At 46.7% G+C, this 19,723-nt stretch overlaps 1 protein-coding gene across 1 annotated transcript in view; it reads left to right on the top strand.

Moving 5' to 3' along the window:
* LOC143301455 (elongator complex protein 4-like) overlaps nt 1–15,109 on the top strand; it is a 45,505-nt gene extending 30,396 nt beyond the window's left edge. The window contains exons 8-10 of the mRNA XM_076615756.1: nt 11,225–11,333; nt 12,314–12,420; nt 14,971–15,109. Of these exons, the coding sequence (XP_076471871.1) occupies nt 11,225–11,333; nt 12,314–12,420; nt 14,971–15,078 (324 nt within the window). The 3' untranslated portion in view covers nt 15,079–15,109. The remainder of the gene's footprint in view (nt 1–11,224; nt 11,334–12,313; nt 12,421–14,970) is intronic.
* The last annotated feature ends 4,614 nt before the right edge of the window (nt 15,110–19,723 follow it).

The following is a 19,723-nucleotide window of genomic DNA, read 5'->3' as shown; positions in this document are numbered from 1 at the left end:
CACACTTACTTGTTTGAGGTACACACTGTCTTCTCACCGTACACACCTATCTGTCAGGTACACACTGCTCACCATACACACCTTTCTCTTTCAGGAACACCTTGTATGCTCACCATGCACAACTGCCTCTTTCAGCTACACACTGCTCACCATACACACCTACCTATGTCACCTACACTGTCTGCTCACTATACACATCTACTTGTGTCGGCTACACTGTCTGCTCACAATACACACCTACCTGTGTCAACTACACACTGTCTGCTCACCATATACACCTACCTCTTTCACCTACACTGTCTGATCACCATACACACCTACCTCTGTCAGCTACACACTGATCACCATACACCTACCTGTGTCAGCTACACTGTCTGCTCACCATACACACCTACCTCTTTCAGCTACACTGTCTGCTCACCATACACACCTACCTGTTTCAGCTACACTGTCTGCTCACCATACACACCTACCTCTTTCACCTACACACTGTCTGCTCACCATAGACACCTACCTCCCAGCTACACACTGTTTCTGATCACCATACACACCTGTGTCAGGTACACACTGTCTGCTCACCTTACACACCTGCCTCTTTCAGCTACACACTGCTCACCATACACACCAACCTGTGTCAGCTACACACTGTCTGCTCACCATACACACCAACCTGTGTCAGCTACACACTGTCTTCTCACCATATACACCTACCAGTGTCAGCTATACACTGCTCACCATACACACCGCTCACCATACACACCTTCCTCTTTCAGGTACTCATTGTCTGCTCACCATACACCTTCCTCTTTCAGCTACACACTGCTCACCATACACACCTACCTTGTCAGCTACACTGTCTGCTCACTGTACACACCTACTTGTCAGCTCCAGTCTGCTCACCATACACACCTACCTCTTTCAGCTACACTGTCTGCTCACCATACACACCTACCTCTTTCATCTACACTGTCTGCACACCATACACACGTACCTCTGTCAGCTACACACTGCTCACCATACACACCTGCCTCTGTCAGCTACACACTGCTCACCATACACACCTGCCTCTGTCAGCTACACACTGCTCACCATACACACCTGCCTCTGTCAGCTACACACTGCTCACCATACATACCTACCTGTGTCAGCTATACTGTCTGCTCACCATACACACCTGTCTCTGTCAGCTACACTGTCTGCACACCATACACACCTACCTCTTTCAGCTACTGTCTGCTCACCATACACACCTACCTCTCAGCTATACAGTGTGCTCACCATACACACCTACCTCTTTCTGCTACACTGCTGACCATACACATCTACCTCTTTCAGCTACTGTCTGCTCACCATACACACCTACCTCTCAGCTATACACTGTGTCTGATCACCATACACACTTACCTGTGTCACCGTACACACCTGCCTCTGTCAGCTACAGACTGCTCGCCATACACACCTACCTGTGTCAGCTACAGACTGCTCACCATACACACTTACCTGTGTGAGGTACACACTGCTCACCATATACACCTATCTGTGTTGGGTACACACTGCTCACCATACACACCTTCCTCTTTCAGGTACACATTGTATGCTCACCATGCACACCTGCCTCTTTCAGCTACACACTGCTCACCATACACACCTATCTCTGTCAGCTATACACTGTCTGCTCACGATACACACCTACCTCTCAGCTGCACACTGTGTCTGATCACCATACAGGCCTACCTGTGTCACGTACACAGTGTCTGCTCACCGTACACACCTGCCTCTTTCAGCTACACACTGCTCACCATACACACCTACCTCTGTCACCTACACTGTCTGCTCACTATACACACCTACTTGTGTGAGCTACACTGTCTGCTCACCATACACACCTACCTTTGTCAACTGCACACTGTCTGCTCACCATATACACCTACCTCTTTCACCTACACTGTCTGATCACCATACACACCTACCTCTGTCAGCTACACTGTCTGCTCACCATACACACCTACCTCTGTCAGATACACAGTCTGCTCACCATACACACCTGTCTCTTTCAGCTACACTGTCTGCTCACCATATACACCTACCTGTTTCAGTTACACTGCTCACCATACACACCTACCTCTTTCACCTACACACTGTCTGCTCACCATACACACCTACCTCCCAGCTACACACTGTGTCTGATCACCATACACACCTGCCTGTGTCAGTTCACACTCTGCTCACCGTACACACCTGCCTCTTTCAGCTACACACTGCTCACCATACACACCTACCTCTGTCAGCTACACACTGTCTGCTTACCATACACACGTACCTGTGTCATGTACACACTGCTCACCATACACACCTACCTGTGTCAGGTACACACTGCTCACCATATGCACCTACCTGTGTCAGCTATACACTGCTTACCATACACACCGCTCACTGTACACACCTTCCTCTTTCAGCTACACACTGCTCACCATACACACCTACCTGTGTCAGCTATACACTGCTCACCATACACACCGCTCACCGTACACACCTTCCTCTTTCAGCTACACACTGCTCACCATACACACCTACCTTTTTCAGCTACACTGTCTGCTCACCATGTACACCTTCCTCTTTTAGCTACACACTGCTCACCATACACACCTACCTCTTTCAGCTACACTGACTGCTCACCATACACACCTACCTCTTTCATCTACACTGTCTGCACACCATACACACCTACCTCTGTCAGCTACACACTGCTCACCATACACACCTGCCTCTGTCAGCTACACACTGCTCATCATACACTCCTACCTCTGTCAGCTACACACTGCTCACCATACACACCTGCCTCTGTCAGCTGCACACTACTCACCATACATACCTACCTGTGCCAGCTATACTGTCTGCTCACCATACACCTACCTGTGTCAGCTACACTGTCTGCTCACCATACACACCTATCTCTTTCATTGAGACTGCTCACCATACATACCTTCTTCTTTCGGCTACACATTTTCTGCTCACCATACACACCTACCTCTTTCATCTACAGACTGCTCACCATACACACATGCCTCTTTCAGCTACACACTGCTCAGCATACACACTTGTGTCAGCTAAACATTGTCTGCTCACCATACACACCTGCCTCTTTCAGGTAGACACTGCTCACCATACACACCTGTTTCAGCTACACACTTTCTGCACACCATACACACCTTCCTGTGTGAGGTACACAATGTCTACACACCATACACACCTACCTCTTTCAGCTCCACTGTCTGCTCACCATACACACCTTCCTATGTCAGCTACACACTGTCTGTACACCATATACACCTACCTGTGTCACCTACACACCGCTCACCATACACGCCTACCTGTGTCAGCTACATGCTGTGTCTGCTCACCATACACGCCTGCCTCTGTCAGCTACACACTCCTCGCCATACACACCTACCTCTTTCAGCTACATTGTCTGCATACCATACATACCTGTGTCAGCTATACTGTCTGCTCACCATACACACCTATCTCTGTCAGCTATACTGTCTGCTCACCATACACACCTATCTCTGTCAGCTACACTGTCTGCACACCATACACACCTACCTCTTTCAGCTACACACTGCTCACCATACACACCTTCCTTGATCATGTACACTGTCTGCTCACCATACACACCTGTCTCTTTCAGCTACACACTGCTCACCATACACAGCTGCCTCTTTTAGGTACACACTGCTCATCATACACACCTTTGTCAGCTATACACTGTCTGCTCACCATACACACCTACCTGTGTCAGGTACACAATGTCTACACACCATACACACCTACCTCCTTCAGCTACACTGTCTGCTCACATACACACCTATCTCTTTGAGCTACACTGTCTGCACACCATACACACCTACCTGTTTCAGGTACACTGCTCACCATACACACCTATCTGTCAGCTACACTGTCTGCTCACCATACACACCTATCTCTTTCAGCTACACTGTCTGCTCACCATGCACACCTACCTCTCAGCTACACACTGTATCTGATCACCATACACACCTACCTGTGTCAGGTACACACTGTCTGCTCACCGTACAGACCTGCCTCTTTCAGGTGCACACTGCTCACCATACTCACCTACTTGTGTCAGCTACACACTGTCTGCTCACCATACACACCTAACCGTGCCAGCTACACACTGCTCACCATACAGACCTACCTGTGTCAGGTACACACTGTCTGCTCACCATGCACACCTACCTTTTTCAGCTGCATATTGCTCACCATACAGACCTACTTTCAGGTACACACTGTCTACTCACTACACACCTACCTCTTCGAGCTACACTGTCTGCTCACCACACACACCTACCTGTCATGTACACACTACTCACCATACACATCTACCTGTGTCAGGTACACACTGTCTGCTCACCATATACACCTACCTGTGTCAGGTACACATAGCTGACCATACACACCTTCCTCTTTCAGGTACACATTGTCTGCTCACCATACACACCTACCTCTTTCAGCTACACACTGCTCACCATACACACCTACCTCTTTCAGCTACACTGTCTGCACACCATACACACCTGCCTCTTTCAGCTACACTGTCTGCACACCATACACACCTACCTCTGTCAGCTACACACTGTCTGCTCACCATAGACACCTACCTCTTTCAGCTACACACTGCTCACCATACACACGTACCTGTGTCAGGTACACACTGTCTGCTCACCATACACACCTACCTGTGTCATGTACTCACTGCTCACCATACACACCTACCTGTGTCAGGTACACACTGTCTGCTCACCATATACACCTACCTGTGTCAGCTATACACTGCTCACCATACACACCGCTCACCATACACACCTTCCTCTTTTAGGTACTCGTTGTCTGCACACCATACACACCTACCTGTGTCAGCTACACTGTCTGCTCACCATACACACCTACCTGGGTCAGCTACACACTGCTCACCATACACACCTGCCTCTGTCTGGTACACACTGCTCACCATACACACCTGCGTCTGTCTGGTACACACTGCTCACCATACACACCTACCTCTTTCAACTACACTGTCTGCTCATGATACAGACCTACCTGTGTCAGGTACACACTGTCTGCTCACCATACACACCTACCTCTTTCAGCTACACTGCTCACCATACAGACCTACCTCTGTCAGCTACACACTGCTCACCATACACACCTACCTGTGTCAGCCACACTGTCTGCTCACCATACACACCTACCTTTGTCAGCTAGACACTGTCTGCTCACGATGCACACCTACCTCTTTCAGCTACACTAGTCACCATACACACCTACCTCTTTCAGCTACACTGGTCACCATACACACCTACCTCTTTCAGCTACACTGGTCACCATACACACCTACCTCTTTCAGCTACACAGTCTGCTCACGATACACATCTACCTCTCAGCTGCACACTGTCTGATCACCATACAGACCTACCTGTGTCAGGTACACACTGCTCACCATACACACCTATCTGTGTCAGCTAAACACTGTCTGCTCACCATACACACATGTGTCAGGTACACACTGCTCACCATGCACACCTGTGAGATACATGTCTGCTCACCATATACAACTACCTGTGTGAGGTACACACTGCTCACCATATACACCTTCCTATTTCAGGTACACATTGTCTGCTCACTATACACATCTACTTGTGTCAGCTACACTGTCTGCTCACCATACACACTTTGCTCTTTCAGCTATACACTGCTCGCCATAGACACCTACCTCTTTTATCTACACACTGCTCACCATACACACCTACCTGTGTCAGCTACACACTGTCTGCTCACCATACACACCTACCTGTGTCAGGTACACACTGTCTGCTCACCGTACACACCTGCCTCTTTTAGCTAAACACTGCTCACCATATACACTACCTGTGTCAGCTACACTGTCTGCACACCATACACCTGTCAGCTACACACTGTCTGCTCACCATACACACCTGCCTCTTTCAGCTACACTGTCTGCACACCATACACACCTACCTCTGTCAGCTACACACTGTCTGCTCACCATAGACACCTACCTGTGTCAACTACACACTGTCTGCTCACCATACACACCTACCTGTGTCAGGTACACACTGTCTGCTCACCATACACACCTACCTGTGTCATGTACACACTGCTCACCATACACACCTACCTGTGTCAGGTACACACTGTCTGCTCACCATATACACCTACCTGTGTCAGCTATACACTGCTCACCATACACACCGCTCACCATACACACCTTCCTCTTTCAGCTACCCACTGCTCACCATACACACCTACCTCTTTCATCTACACTGTCTGCTCACCATACACACCTACCTCTTTCAGCTACACTGTCTGCACACCATACACACCTATCTCTTTCAGCTACACACTGCTCACCATAGACACCTACCTCTGTCAGCTACACACTGCTCACCATACATACCTGCCTCTGTCAGCTACACTGTCTGCTCACCATGCACACCTACCTCTTTCAGCTGCACACTGTCTGCTCACCATACACACCTACCTCTTTCAGCAACATTGTCTGCACACCATACACACCTACCTGTGTCAGCTACACTGTCTGCTCACCATACACACCTACCTGGGTCAGCTACACACTGCTCACCATACACACCTGCCTCTGTCTGGTACACACTGCTCACCATACACACCTGCCTCTGTCTGGTACACACTGCTCACCATACACACCTACCTCTTTCAGCTACACTGTCTGCTCATGATACAGACCTACCTGTGTCAGGTACACACTGTCTGCTCACCATACACACCTACCTCTTTCAGCTACACTGCTCACCATACAGACCTACCTCTGTCAGCTACACACTGCTCACCATACACACCTACCTGTGTCAGCTACACTGTCTGCTCACCATACACACCTACCTTTGTCAGCTAGACACTGTCTACTCACGATGCACACCTACCTCTTTCAGCTACACTAGTCACCATACACACCTACCTCTTTCAGCTACACTGGTCACCATACACACCTACCTCTTTCAGCTACACTGGTCACCATACACACCTACCTCTTTCAGCTACACACTGTCTGCTCACGATACACATCTACCTCTCAGCTGCACACTGTCTGATCACCATACAGACCTACCTGTGTCAGGTACACACTGCTCACCATACACACCTATCTGTGTCAGCTAAACACTGTCTGCTCACCATACACACATGTGTCAGGTACACACTGCTCACCATGCACACCTGTCAGATACACTGTCTGCTCACCATATACACCTACCTGTGTGAGGTACACACTGCTCACCATATACACCTTCCTATTTCAGGTACACATTGTCTGCTCACTATACACACCTACTTGTGTCAGCTACACTGTCTGCTCACCATACACACTTTGCTCTTTCAGCTATACACTGCTCACCATAGACACCTACCTCTTTTATCTACACACTGCTCACCATACACACCTACCTGTGTCAGGTACACACTGTCTGCTCACCGTACACACCTGCCTCTTTCAGCTAAACACTGCTCACCATATACACTACCTGTGTCAGCTACACTGTCTGCTCACCATACACACCAACCTCTGTCAGCTACACACTGTCTGCACACCATACACACCTACCTCTGTCAGCTACACACTGTCTGCTCACCATAGACACCTACCTGTGTCAACTACACACTGTCTGCTCACCATACACACCTGCCTCTTTCAGCTACACTGTCTGCTCACCATACACACCTACCTGTTTCACCTAGACACTGTCTGCTCACCATAGACACCTACCTCTTTCAGCTACACACTGCTCACCATACACACGTACCTGTGTCAGGTACACACTGTCTGCTCACCATACACACCTACCTGTGTCATGTACTCACTGCTCACCATACACACCTACCTGTGTCAGGTACACACTGTCTGCTCACCATATACACCTACCTGTGTCAGCTATACACTGCTCACCATACACACCGCTCACCATACACACCTTCCTCTTTTAGGTACTCATTGTCTGCTCACCATACACACCTTCCTCTTTCAGCTACCCACTGCTCACCATACACACCTACCTCTTTCATCTACACTGTCTGCTCACCATACACACCTACCTCTTTCAGCTATACACTGTCTGATCACCATACACACTTACTTGTTTGAGGTACACACTGTCTGCTCACCGTACACACCTATCTGTCAGGTACACACTGCTCACCATACACACCTTTCTCTTTCAGGAACACCTTGTATGCTCACCATGCACAACTGCCTCTTTCAGCTACACACTGCTCACCATACACACCTACCTATGTCACCTACACTGTCTGCTCACTATACACATCTACTTGTGTCGGCTACACTGTCTGCTCACAATACACACCTACCTGTGTCAACTACACACTGTCTGCTCACCATATACACCTACCTCTTTCACCTACACTGTCTGATCACCATACACACCTACCTCTGTCAGCTACACACTGATCACCATACACCTACCTCTGTCAGCTACACACTGCTCACCATACACACCTACCTGTGTCAGCTACACTGTCTGCTCACCATACACACCTACCTTTGTCAGCTAGACACTGTCTGCTCACGATGCACACCTACCTCTTTCAGCTACACTAGTCACCATACACACCTACCTCTTTCAGCTACACTGGTCACCATACACACCTACCTCTTTCAGCTACACTGGTCACCATACACACCTACCTCTTTCAGCTACACACTGTCTGCTCACGATCACATCTACCTCTCAGCTGCACACTGATCACCATACAGACCTACCTGTGTCAGGTACACACTGCTCACCATAGACACCTATCTGTGTCAGCTAAACACTGTCTGCTCACCATACACAAATGTGTCAGGTACACACTGCTCACCATGCACACCTGTCAGATACACTGTCTGCTCACCATATACACCTACCTGTGTGAGGTACACACTGCTCACCATATACACCTTCCTATTTCAGGTACACATTGTCTGCTCACTATACACACCCACTTGTGTCAGCTACACTGTCTGCTCACCATACACACTTTGCTCTTTCAGCTATACACTGCTCACCATAGACACCTACCTCTTTTATCTACACACTGCTCACCATACACACCTACCTGTGTCAGCTACACACTGTCTGCTCACCATACACACCTACCTGTGTCAGGTACACACTGTCTGCTCACCGTACACACCTGCCTCTTTCAGCTAAACACTGCTCACCATATACACTACCTGTGTCAGCTACACTGTCTGCTCACCATACACACCTATCTCTGTCAGCTACACACTGTCTGCTGACCATACACACCTAACTCTCAGCTACACACTGCTCACCATACACACCTACCTGTGTCAGGTACACACTGTCTGCTCACCATATACACCTACCTGTGTCAACTACACACTGCTCACCATAAACACCTTCCTGTTTCAGATACACACTGCTCACCATACATACCTACCTCTGTGAGCTACACTGTCTGCTCAGTATACACATCTACTTGTCTCAAGTACACTGTCTGCTCACCATACACACCTTCCTCTTTGAGCTACACATTGTCTGCTCACCATACACACCTTCCTCTTTGAGCTACACATTGCTCACCATACACACCTACCTCTTTCAGCTACACACTGCTCACCATACACACCTACCTGTGTCAACTATACACTGTCTGCTCACCATACACACCTACCTGTGTTAGCTACACACTGCTCACCATACACACCTACCTGTGTCAACTACACACTGTCTGCTCACCATACACACCTACCTGTGTCAACTACACACTGCTCACCATACACACCTACATGTGTCAACTATACACCCTCTGCTCACCATACACACCTACCTGTGTCAACTACACACTGTCTGCTCACCATACACACCTACCTTTGTCAACTACACACTGTCTGCTCACCATACACACCTACCTGTGTCAACTATACACCCTCTGCACACCATACACACCTACCTGTGTCAACTACACACTGTCTGCTCACCATACACACCTACCTTTGTCAACTACACACTGTCTGCTCACCATACACACCTACCTCTTTCAGGTAGACACTCTCTGCTCACCATTCACATCTACCTGTGTCAGCTACACACTGTCTGCTCAACATACACACCTACCTCTTCCAGGTACACACTGTCTACTCACCATACACACCTACCTCTTTGAGCTACATACTGTCTGCTAAGCATACACACCTACCTGTTAGGTACACACTACTCACCAAACACACCATACACACCTACCTGTGTCAGGTACACACTGTCTGCTCACCATATACACCTACCTGTGTCAGGTACACAGTGCTCACCATACACACCTTCCTCTTTCAGGTACACATTGCTCACCAAACACAGCTTCCTCTTTCAGCTACACACTGCTCACCATACACACCTACCTCTGTCAGCGACACTGTCTGCTCACTATACACATCTACCTGTGTCAACTACACAGTCTGCTCACCATACAGACCTACCTCTTTCAGCTACACACTGCTCACCATATACACCTGCCTCTTTCAGCTACACACTGCTCACCATATACACATACCTGTGTCAGCTACACACTGCTCACCATACACACCTGCCTCTTTCAGCTACACTGTCTGCTCACCATACACACCTACCTCTCAGCTACGCACTGTCTGCTCACCATACACACCTACCTGTGTCAACTACACACAGTCTGCTCACCATACACACGTACCTCTTTCAGCTACACACTGTCTGCTCACCATACACACCTACCACTTTCAGGTTATGTTACTGTGTCATGTTTGATAGATAGTGAACATTTTAGTGGCGGTTTTGGCTCTTGCCAATTGATAGAGGAATCCTTATGATTAGACTGAAAGGCATTGATAGGAATATGAATTAAATACAAGTAGAAACACATTTGCAAGTGAAATTAATAGGATACGCAACAGATATTGATGACGACACATCAGGTCTAAAGGCCTGCACGCACACATTATAACTGATGACAACACATTAGGTGTAAAGGCCTGCACATGCACAACATGACTGATGGCAGCACATTAGGTCTGAAGGCCTAGTTAGTGGTTACCTCTACCACCACCACCATCTCCACCACCACCCACACGTTGAGTTAAAACCAGGCGGTGGTGTTTCAGACTGTGGCTGTAGTGAAACGAGTACAGCAGCTTTGTGACACTGTTGTCAGACTGCAAAGTTTCTCCACTTCCCTCAAGACCAAAAACCCGGCCTTCAGGGACTACTCAGGTAAGATGGTTTCTAGAACAACTCACCTTTCTTCAGGTAAATGATTCTTGACAACAACTCACCCTGGACATTGTGGACAGGGCAGTGTTGGTTTGGTGTGGACATTGTGGACAGGGCAGTGTTGGTTTGGTGTGGACATTGTGGACAGGGCAGTGTTGGTTTGGTGTGGACATTGTGGACAGGGCAGTGTTGGGTTGGTGTGGACATTGTGGACAGGGCAGTGTTGGTTTGGTGTGGACATTGTGGACAGGGCAGTGTTGGGTTGGTGTGGACATTGTGGACAGGGCAGTGTTGGTTTGGTGTGGACATTGTGGACATTGTGGACAGGGCAGTGTTGGGTTGGTGTGGACATTGTGGGCAGGGCAGTGTTGGGTTGGTGTGGACATTGTGGACAGGGCAGTGTTGGTTTGGTGTGGACATTGAGGATATTGTGGACAGGGCAGTGTTGGTTTGGTGTGGACAATGTGGACAGGGCAGTGTTGGGTTGGTGTGGACATTGTGGACAGGGCAGTATTGGTTTGGTGTGGACATTGAGGATATTGTGGACAGGGCAGTGTTGGTTTGGTGTGGACAATGTGGACAGGGCAGTGTTGGGTTGAACTGATGGCAGTTTTACTACAGCTGATGGTGTGTTTATCAATGTTGTGTTGAACTGATACCAGGTTTACTACAGCTGATGAAGGTGTGTTTATTGATGTTGTGTGAACTATTGCCAGGTTTACTACAGCTGATGATGGTGTGTTTATTGATGTTGTGTGACCTGGTGGCAGGTTTACTACAGCTGATGGTGTGTTTATTGATGCTGTGTGAACTGATACCAGGTTTACTACAGCTGATGAAGGTGTGTTTATTGATGTTGTGTGAACTATTGCCAGGTTTACTACAGCTGATGATGGTGTGTTTATTGATGTTGTGTGACCTGGTGGCAGGTTTACTACAGCTGATGGTGTGTTTATTGATGCTGTGTGAACTGATGGCAGGTTTACTCCACCTGGTGAAGGTTCCCTGTGTGAACCAGGTGGCTCCACACCTGCCAGAAACACTGGACCTGGCCTTCCGCTGTCGGCGAAAAAAGTTCACGGTAGAGGTGAGGATGTGTTGTTTGTATACATGTGTGTGTATGTTTGTGATCATGATAACTCTAGTGTGTTTTACATACGTGTGTGCATGTTTGTGATAATAATTATAGGGAGTTTTTTTAATATTTTATATACATCAGTATGTTTATAATAGTAATAATAAATCATACAGCACCTTTCCATACATAACATGCTCATTTGTGCAGTATAATGTAAAAACTGACGTTTAAAACTTGCATTTAAACACTGACTTGAAAACGTCGATGGATAACCCTGCACGATCTAACCAAACACTGAGTTATGTTCATGCATACTCAACACAACACTCATCATATGTATCATACATCACAATATTTCAAACATTGAGCTATGTTCATGCATACTCAACATTCATCATAAATGTCATGCATCACAATATTACAAACACTGAGTTATGTTCATACACACTCAACACAACACTGATCATATATATCATGCATCACAATATTACAAACACTGAGTTATGTTCATACACACTCAACACAACACTGATCATATATATCATGCATCACAATATTACAAACACTGAGTTATGTTCATACACACAACACTCATTATACATGTCATACATCTCAGTGTTACATCACAGTACCTAAATAACTCGCATATCATATCACAATAACTTAACATTAATATGACAATACAAAAAAACACAAAAAGATTCACATTTATCACAATAACTTAACATTAATCACAGTGCCCAAGTAATGCACTTCTGAGATCAGTTCTTATACATCACTATGCCCAAGTAATACACATCTGGGATAACAGTTCTTGTAGTCAGTCTCACCATCCCCCCCCCCCCCCACCCCCACTCAACTTCTCAACAATGTGTACAGAATCCCAGTATTTGAAACCAATCCCAATACTTAAAACCCAATTCCAGTACTTAAAACCCAATTCCAGTACTTAAAACCAGCTACAATACTTGAAACCAATCAGTCTTTAAAACCAATCCCAATACATTAAACCAGTCACAATACATAAAACCTATCTCAGTATTTGAAACCAATCACAGTCCTTAAAACCAATCACAGTATTCGAACACAGTCCTTAAAAAAACCAATCCCAACATTCGAAACCAGTCACAAAACTTGAAACCAGTCGCATCCATGACAGTGTCCAAACAGTGCACATCTCAAACCACAGTCCTTGAGATCAGTCATCCATGACAGTGCACAGTGCACATCTCAAACCACAGTCCTTGAGATCAGTCATCCATGACAGTGTCCAAACAGTGCACATCTCAAACCACAGTCCTTGAGATCAGTCATCCATGACAGTGTCCAAACAGTGCACATCTCAAACCACAGTCCTTGAGATCAGTCATCCATGACAGTGCACAGTGCACATCTCAAACCACAGTCCTTGAGATCAGTCATCCATGACAGTGTCCAAACAGTGCACATCTCAAACCACAGTCCTTCAAACCAGTCATGCACAACAGCTCCACATAACACCTTTGCAACACACCCAGAAAAACAGAAACCAGCACAAACACACATCAGGAGGGAAAGATTTTTTGACCCAAGGTCTCGAGGAAGAACTGGAACTGTCAGCAGAGAGATGTCAACAAAGCATGGTGTCCTAGAAGGACGGTTTAGATGGAGAAGTTTAGAAAGATATGGTGGCATGTCGTTATAATAGCAATTCTGAAAGCAGAAGAAGCAATTTTGTATTGGATTCTATTCTTCACAGGAAGCCAGTGAAGCATTGTGAGCAGTGATGTTGCACTCTCATGTCTGGGCTTACATAGCACAAGTCAGGCAGCATGATTCAGAATATGTTGAAGTTTATTTTGTTTGTTATCGGGGACAAGCTAGGAGAGAGCTATGGTAGTCTCATCTGGACAGTATGAAAGAAACAGCAAGTTTGTTGGCAGCTGTAGTGGAAAGGAAGGAGATAATTTTGCCAAACATACATAGCTGACACAGCAGAGTACAGCATAAGTGACATGTAGTTATTGGAGAATTTCATTGAAGTAGACACCAAGGTTTCTAACAAGACTACTGGAATGGTATGTCACAGTTAGAGATGGGTAGAGGTGACCTGGTGAATTTCTGATTTGGTGCCAGTGTCTTTTTATTTTCCTCATCCTCATCCATCTTCAACTTGTTCTCACTCATCCACATGCTCAGTACAATCTTTCAAACTACAGGCAAGAGTTGGAAAGTCTGTGGGAGCACACATTCTGTGTCTGTCGGAACACACAAAATATGAATTAAAAAATATGTTAACATTTCATGAGGATCACATTGGGTGACAGGTATAACTGATGAGGACATGGTTGACATTTTATGAGGGTCACCATGGTAACTGATGAGGGCATGGTTGACATTTCATGAGGGTCGCCATGGTAACTAATGAAAACATGGTTGACATTTCATGAGGGTCTCCATGGTAACTGATGAGGGCATGGTTGACATTTCATGAGGGTCGCCATGGTAACTAATGAAAACATGGTTGACATTTCATGAGGGTCTCCATGGTAACTGATGAGGACATGGTTGACATTCCAGAAACTCCACCTGCCTCCAGAACTGTCGACTGCTGCAAGTCGGGACCAGGAAGACCCCCACACCTCGTCATCCTCTTGGGCTGCTGGCACCAACCCTCTGGACTTCTAGCTTCACCCTCACTCAGGACATCACACACAGGACATCACACACAGGACATCACTCACAGGACATCACACACAGGACATCACACACAGGACTCACAGGACATCACTCACAGGACATCACACACAGGACATCACACACAGGACTCACAGGACATCACACACAGGACATCACTCACAGGACATCACACACAGGACATCACTCACAGGACATCACACACAGGACTCCAGGACATCACTCACAGGACATCTCACACAGGACATCACTCACTGGACATCACACACAGGACTCACAGGACATCACTCACAGGATATCACACATAGGACTCACAGGACATCACACACAGGACATCACACTCACAGGACATCACTCACAGGACATCACACACAGGACTCACAGGACGTCACTCACAAGACATCACTCACTGGACATCACACACAGGACTCACAGGACATCACACACAGGACTCACAGGACATCTCACACAGGACATCACTCACTGGACATCACACACAGGACTCACAGGACATCACACACAGGACATCACACACAGGACATCACTCACAGGACATCACACACAGGACTCACAGGACATAACACACAGGACATCACACACAGGACTCACAGGACATCACTCACAGGATATCACACATAGGACTCACAGGACATCTCACACAGGACATCACTCACAGGACATTTCACACAGGACATCTCAAACAGGACATCTCACACAGGACATCTCACACAGGACATCACTCACAGAACATCACACACAGGACATCACACACAGGACATCACACACAGGACATCACACACAGGACATCACTCGCAGAACATCACACACAGGACATCTCACACAGAAGATCTCAGACAGGACATCACACATAGGACGTCTCAGACAGGACATCACTCACAGGACATCTCAGATAGGATATTGCACATTAGATATCTCAGACAGGACATCACTCACAGGACATCACACACAGGACGTCTCAGACAGGACATCACACACAGGACATCTCGGACAGGACATCACTCACAGAACATCACTCACAGAAGATCTCAGACAGGACATCACACACAGGACATCTCAGACAGGACATCACTCACAGGACATCTGAGACAGGACAGGATATCGCACACAGGACATCTGAGACAGAACATCACACACAGGACATCTCAGACAGGACATCACACACAGGACATCACTCACAGGACATCTCAGACAGGATATCACATACAGGACATCACACGGAGGACATCTCGGATAGGACATCACTCGCAGTAAATCACTCACAGGACAACACACACAGGACATCTCACACAGGACATTGCACACTGGATATCTCAGACAGGACGTCACTCACAGGACATCTCAGACAGGATATCGCACACAGGACATCTTAGACAGTACATTTCAGACAGGATATCACACAGGACATCACACACAGGACATCTCACAGGACATCTCACACAGGACATCTGAGACAGGATATCACACTCAGAACATTGCCCTCACACACAGGACATCACACACAGGACACCACCTTCACACATAGGACATCACACATAGGACATCACCCTTACACACAGGACATCACACATAGGACATCACTCACAGGACATCACCCTCACACACAGGACATCACACATAGGACATCACCCTCACACACAGGACATCACTCACAGGACATCACTCACAGGACATTACCCTCACACATAGGACATCACTCACAGAACATCACACACAGGATATCAACCCCCCCCCACCCCCTGTTCCCCCTACAGGACTTCACACACTGGACATCACACACAGGACATCACACAGCATGTGACCCTCACACTGTCAGCACCGGCCTGTTGTCAGTACAGTGATCACTGACCTGTCAGATTAGATCAGTTCACAGACTGTGGGACCTGTCAGATAGTTCACAGACTGTGGGACCTGTCAGATAGTTCACAGACTGTGGGACCTGTCAGATAGTTCACAGACTGGGACCTATCAGATAGTTCACAGACTGTGGGACCTGTCAGATCAGATCAGATCAGTTCAGACTGTGGGACCTGTCAGATCAGATCAGTTCACAGACTGTGGGACCTGTCAGATCACATCAGTTCACAGACTGTGGGACCTGTCAGATAGTTCACAGACTGTGGGACCTGTCAGATAGTTCACAGACTGTGGGACCTATCAGATAGTTCACAGACTGTGGGACCTGTCAGATCACATCAGTTCACAGACTGGGACCTGTCAGATAGTTCAGACTGGGACCTGTCAGATAGTTCACAGACTGTGGGACCTATCAGATAGTTCAGACTGTGGGACCTGTCAGATCAGATAGTTCAGACTGTGGGACCTGTCAGATCACATCAGTTCAGACTGTGGGACCTGTCAGATCACATCAGTTCACAGACTGTGGGACCTGTCAGATTGTTCACAGACTGGGACCTGTCAGATCACATCAGTTCAGAGACTGTGGGACCTGTCAGATGAGATAGTTCACAGACTGTGGGACCTGTCAGATAGTTCACAGACGTGATGTGAGGACACCTGTGTGCTGTGACTTACATGGGGAACGTCATGGAGAATTGGTGCTCAGCTTCTTGTGATTGATTGTAGAGGTGAGACAGAGAGAATGGAAGCGGAAGAGAGTTTGAAAAACTGGAATATTATGGACTTCAAACCAAGCGCTCTGTGGTCAGGGTGGGCATCATGTAACGATCGCTATCAGTTAGGTATTGTTGAAAGGATGGACATAGTTTTTTCCAGCAATGAAGTGTAGGAAAATGATATTGATGATGGTCCATTCACAGCACCTTGCTTGTCATCCTCTTTCCTGTCGTGTGTGTGTGTGTGTGTGTGTGTGTGTGTGCGTGTGAGCGTGTGTGTGTGTAAAGAGAGCAAGAGAGACGGACAGATTGCGAGATTCCCTCCTGACGTTTGTCTCATGTCAGGAAGTTTTACAATGTTGCAAGATTTCACAAAGCCGAAAGGTTTTACAATGTAGTCTGATGGTTTACATTGTGTGGGAAGAGCTGAAATTGTCAGGAATGCTTGATAAAAATCAAATGACTTATGTTTCCCCAACACCTTTTGACTGATGTGTGTGAATGAAGTGATGTGTGTCATCAGTCATGCTGTCTCTACGAGGTGACTGTGTCGCTGGAGAAATCTGTACACGTCTCTGAACTCTGTTTGACAGCTGCCTTCTAGTTCTTTCAAAAGCCCATGACAACACACCACTGTTGCTCAGCTAACTTCTGTGTACACACACACACACATACACACACCGATACATAAACACACACACACTGACACATAAACACACACTGACTCATAAACACACACACAAACTCTCCCACTCTGAGAAAGCAGAAACATATTTGATATCTCATTCTTTACCAATTTTAATAACATTTGTTACACATTAGAAGACAATGAAGAAAACTTAAGTCAGTAGAATGAATGGACAACAATCAAAGAGAAAAAAATAAGTACATTGAAACAACCAATGTCCTTGATGATTTGTAAAACAATCCAGCTTAAAGAACACAGTGCCATTTAAATCTGATGATACAGTGTTCAGCGCACAACACTTCAAAACATCCAGTTTCCAATATAAAATCTGACATTGTCACAGAGGGAAACCATGACTGTGCCAACTGTGAAGATGTGCACTGTATCAGCTTTCAATCCTCTGGCAATCATTCTACCATAAAACTGTGTGTTCTAACAGTCTTTCTACACAGAAAACTGTGTGTGTGTGTGTGTGTGTGTGTGTGTGTGTAACAATCTTTCTACACATAAAACTGTGTTCTAACAATATACACTCAAAACTCTGTGTGTGTGTGTGTGTTCTACCAATACTTCTACACACAAAATGTGTGAGTGTTCTGCTAACAATTCCACACACAGAACAATATCATAATGTGTGCTATACCACCAACCACACACGGAGCAATATCATATTGTGTGCTATACCACCAACCACACACGGAGCAATATATTGTGTGCTATACCACCAACCACACACGGAGCAATATATTGTGTGCTATACCACCAACCCCACATGGAGCAATATATTGTGTGCTATACCACCAACCACACACGGAGCAATATCATATTGTGTGCTATACCACCAACCACACAAACAATATCATGTGTGCTATACCACCAACCACACACAGAACAATATCACTGTGTGCTATACCACCAACCACACACAGAACAATATCACTGTGTGCTATACCACCAATCGTACCCAGAACTATATCACTGTGTGCTATACCACCAATCATACCCAGAACTATATCACTGTGTGCTATACCACCAATCATACCCAGAACTATATCACTGGGTGCTATACCACCAATCATACCCAGAACTATTATGTGTGTTTCATCACCATTCCTACACACAAAACTACAACGTTTTTGTTGAAGTGGATTCTTTTACATGCGCAAATGCACACTGCATGCAAGTAAACTTGGCTTTTTTGTTTTTTTAATTCCATGCAAGTCAAAAGACTAATGACCAGACCATCCATAAAGAGTGAACTGTAGCGGTGGTGAGGGAGGGGGGGGGGGGTGTAGGTGTGTAACTGAACTTGTGGCTCACTGTACCTGCCCACCAGTCAACAACTGCATGTATA

This window comes from Babylonia areolata, chromosome 27, assembly GCF_041734735.1.
Source record: "Babylonia areolata isolate BAREFJ2019XMU chromosome 27, ASM4173473v1, whole genome shotgun sequence".
NCBI classification, from domain to species: domain Eukaryota; kingdom Metazoa; phylum Mollusca; class Gastropoda; order Neogastropoda; family Buccinidae; genus Babylonia; species Babylonia areolata.
This window is presented reverse-complemented; position numbering and strand designations above follow the sequence as displayed.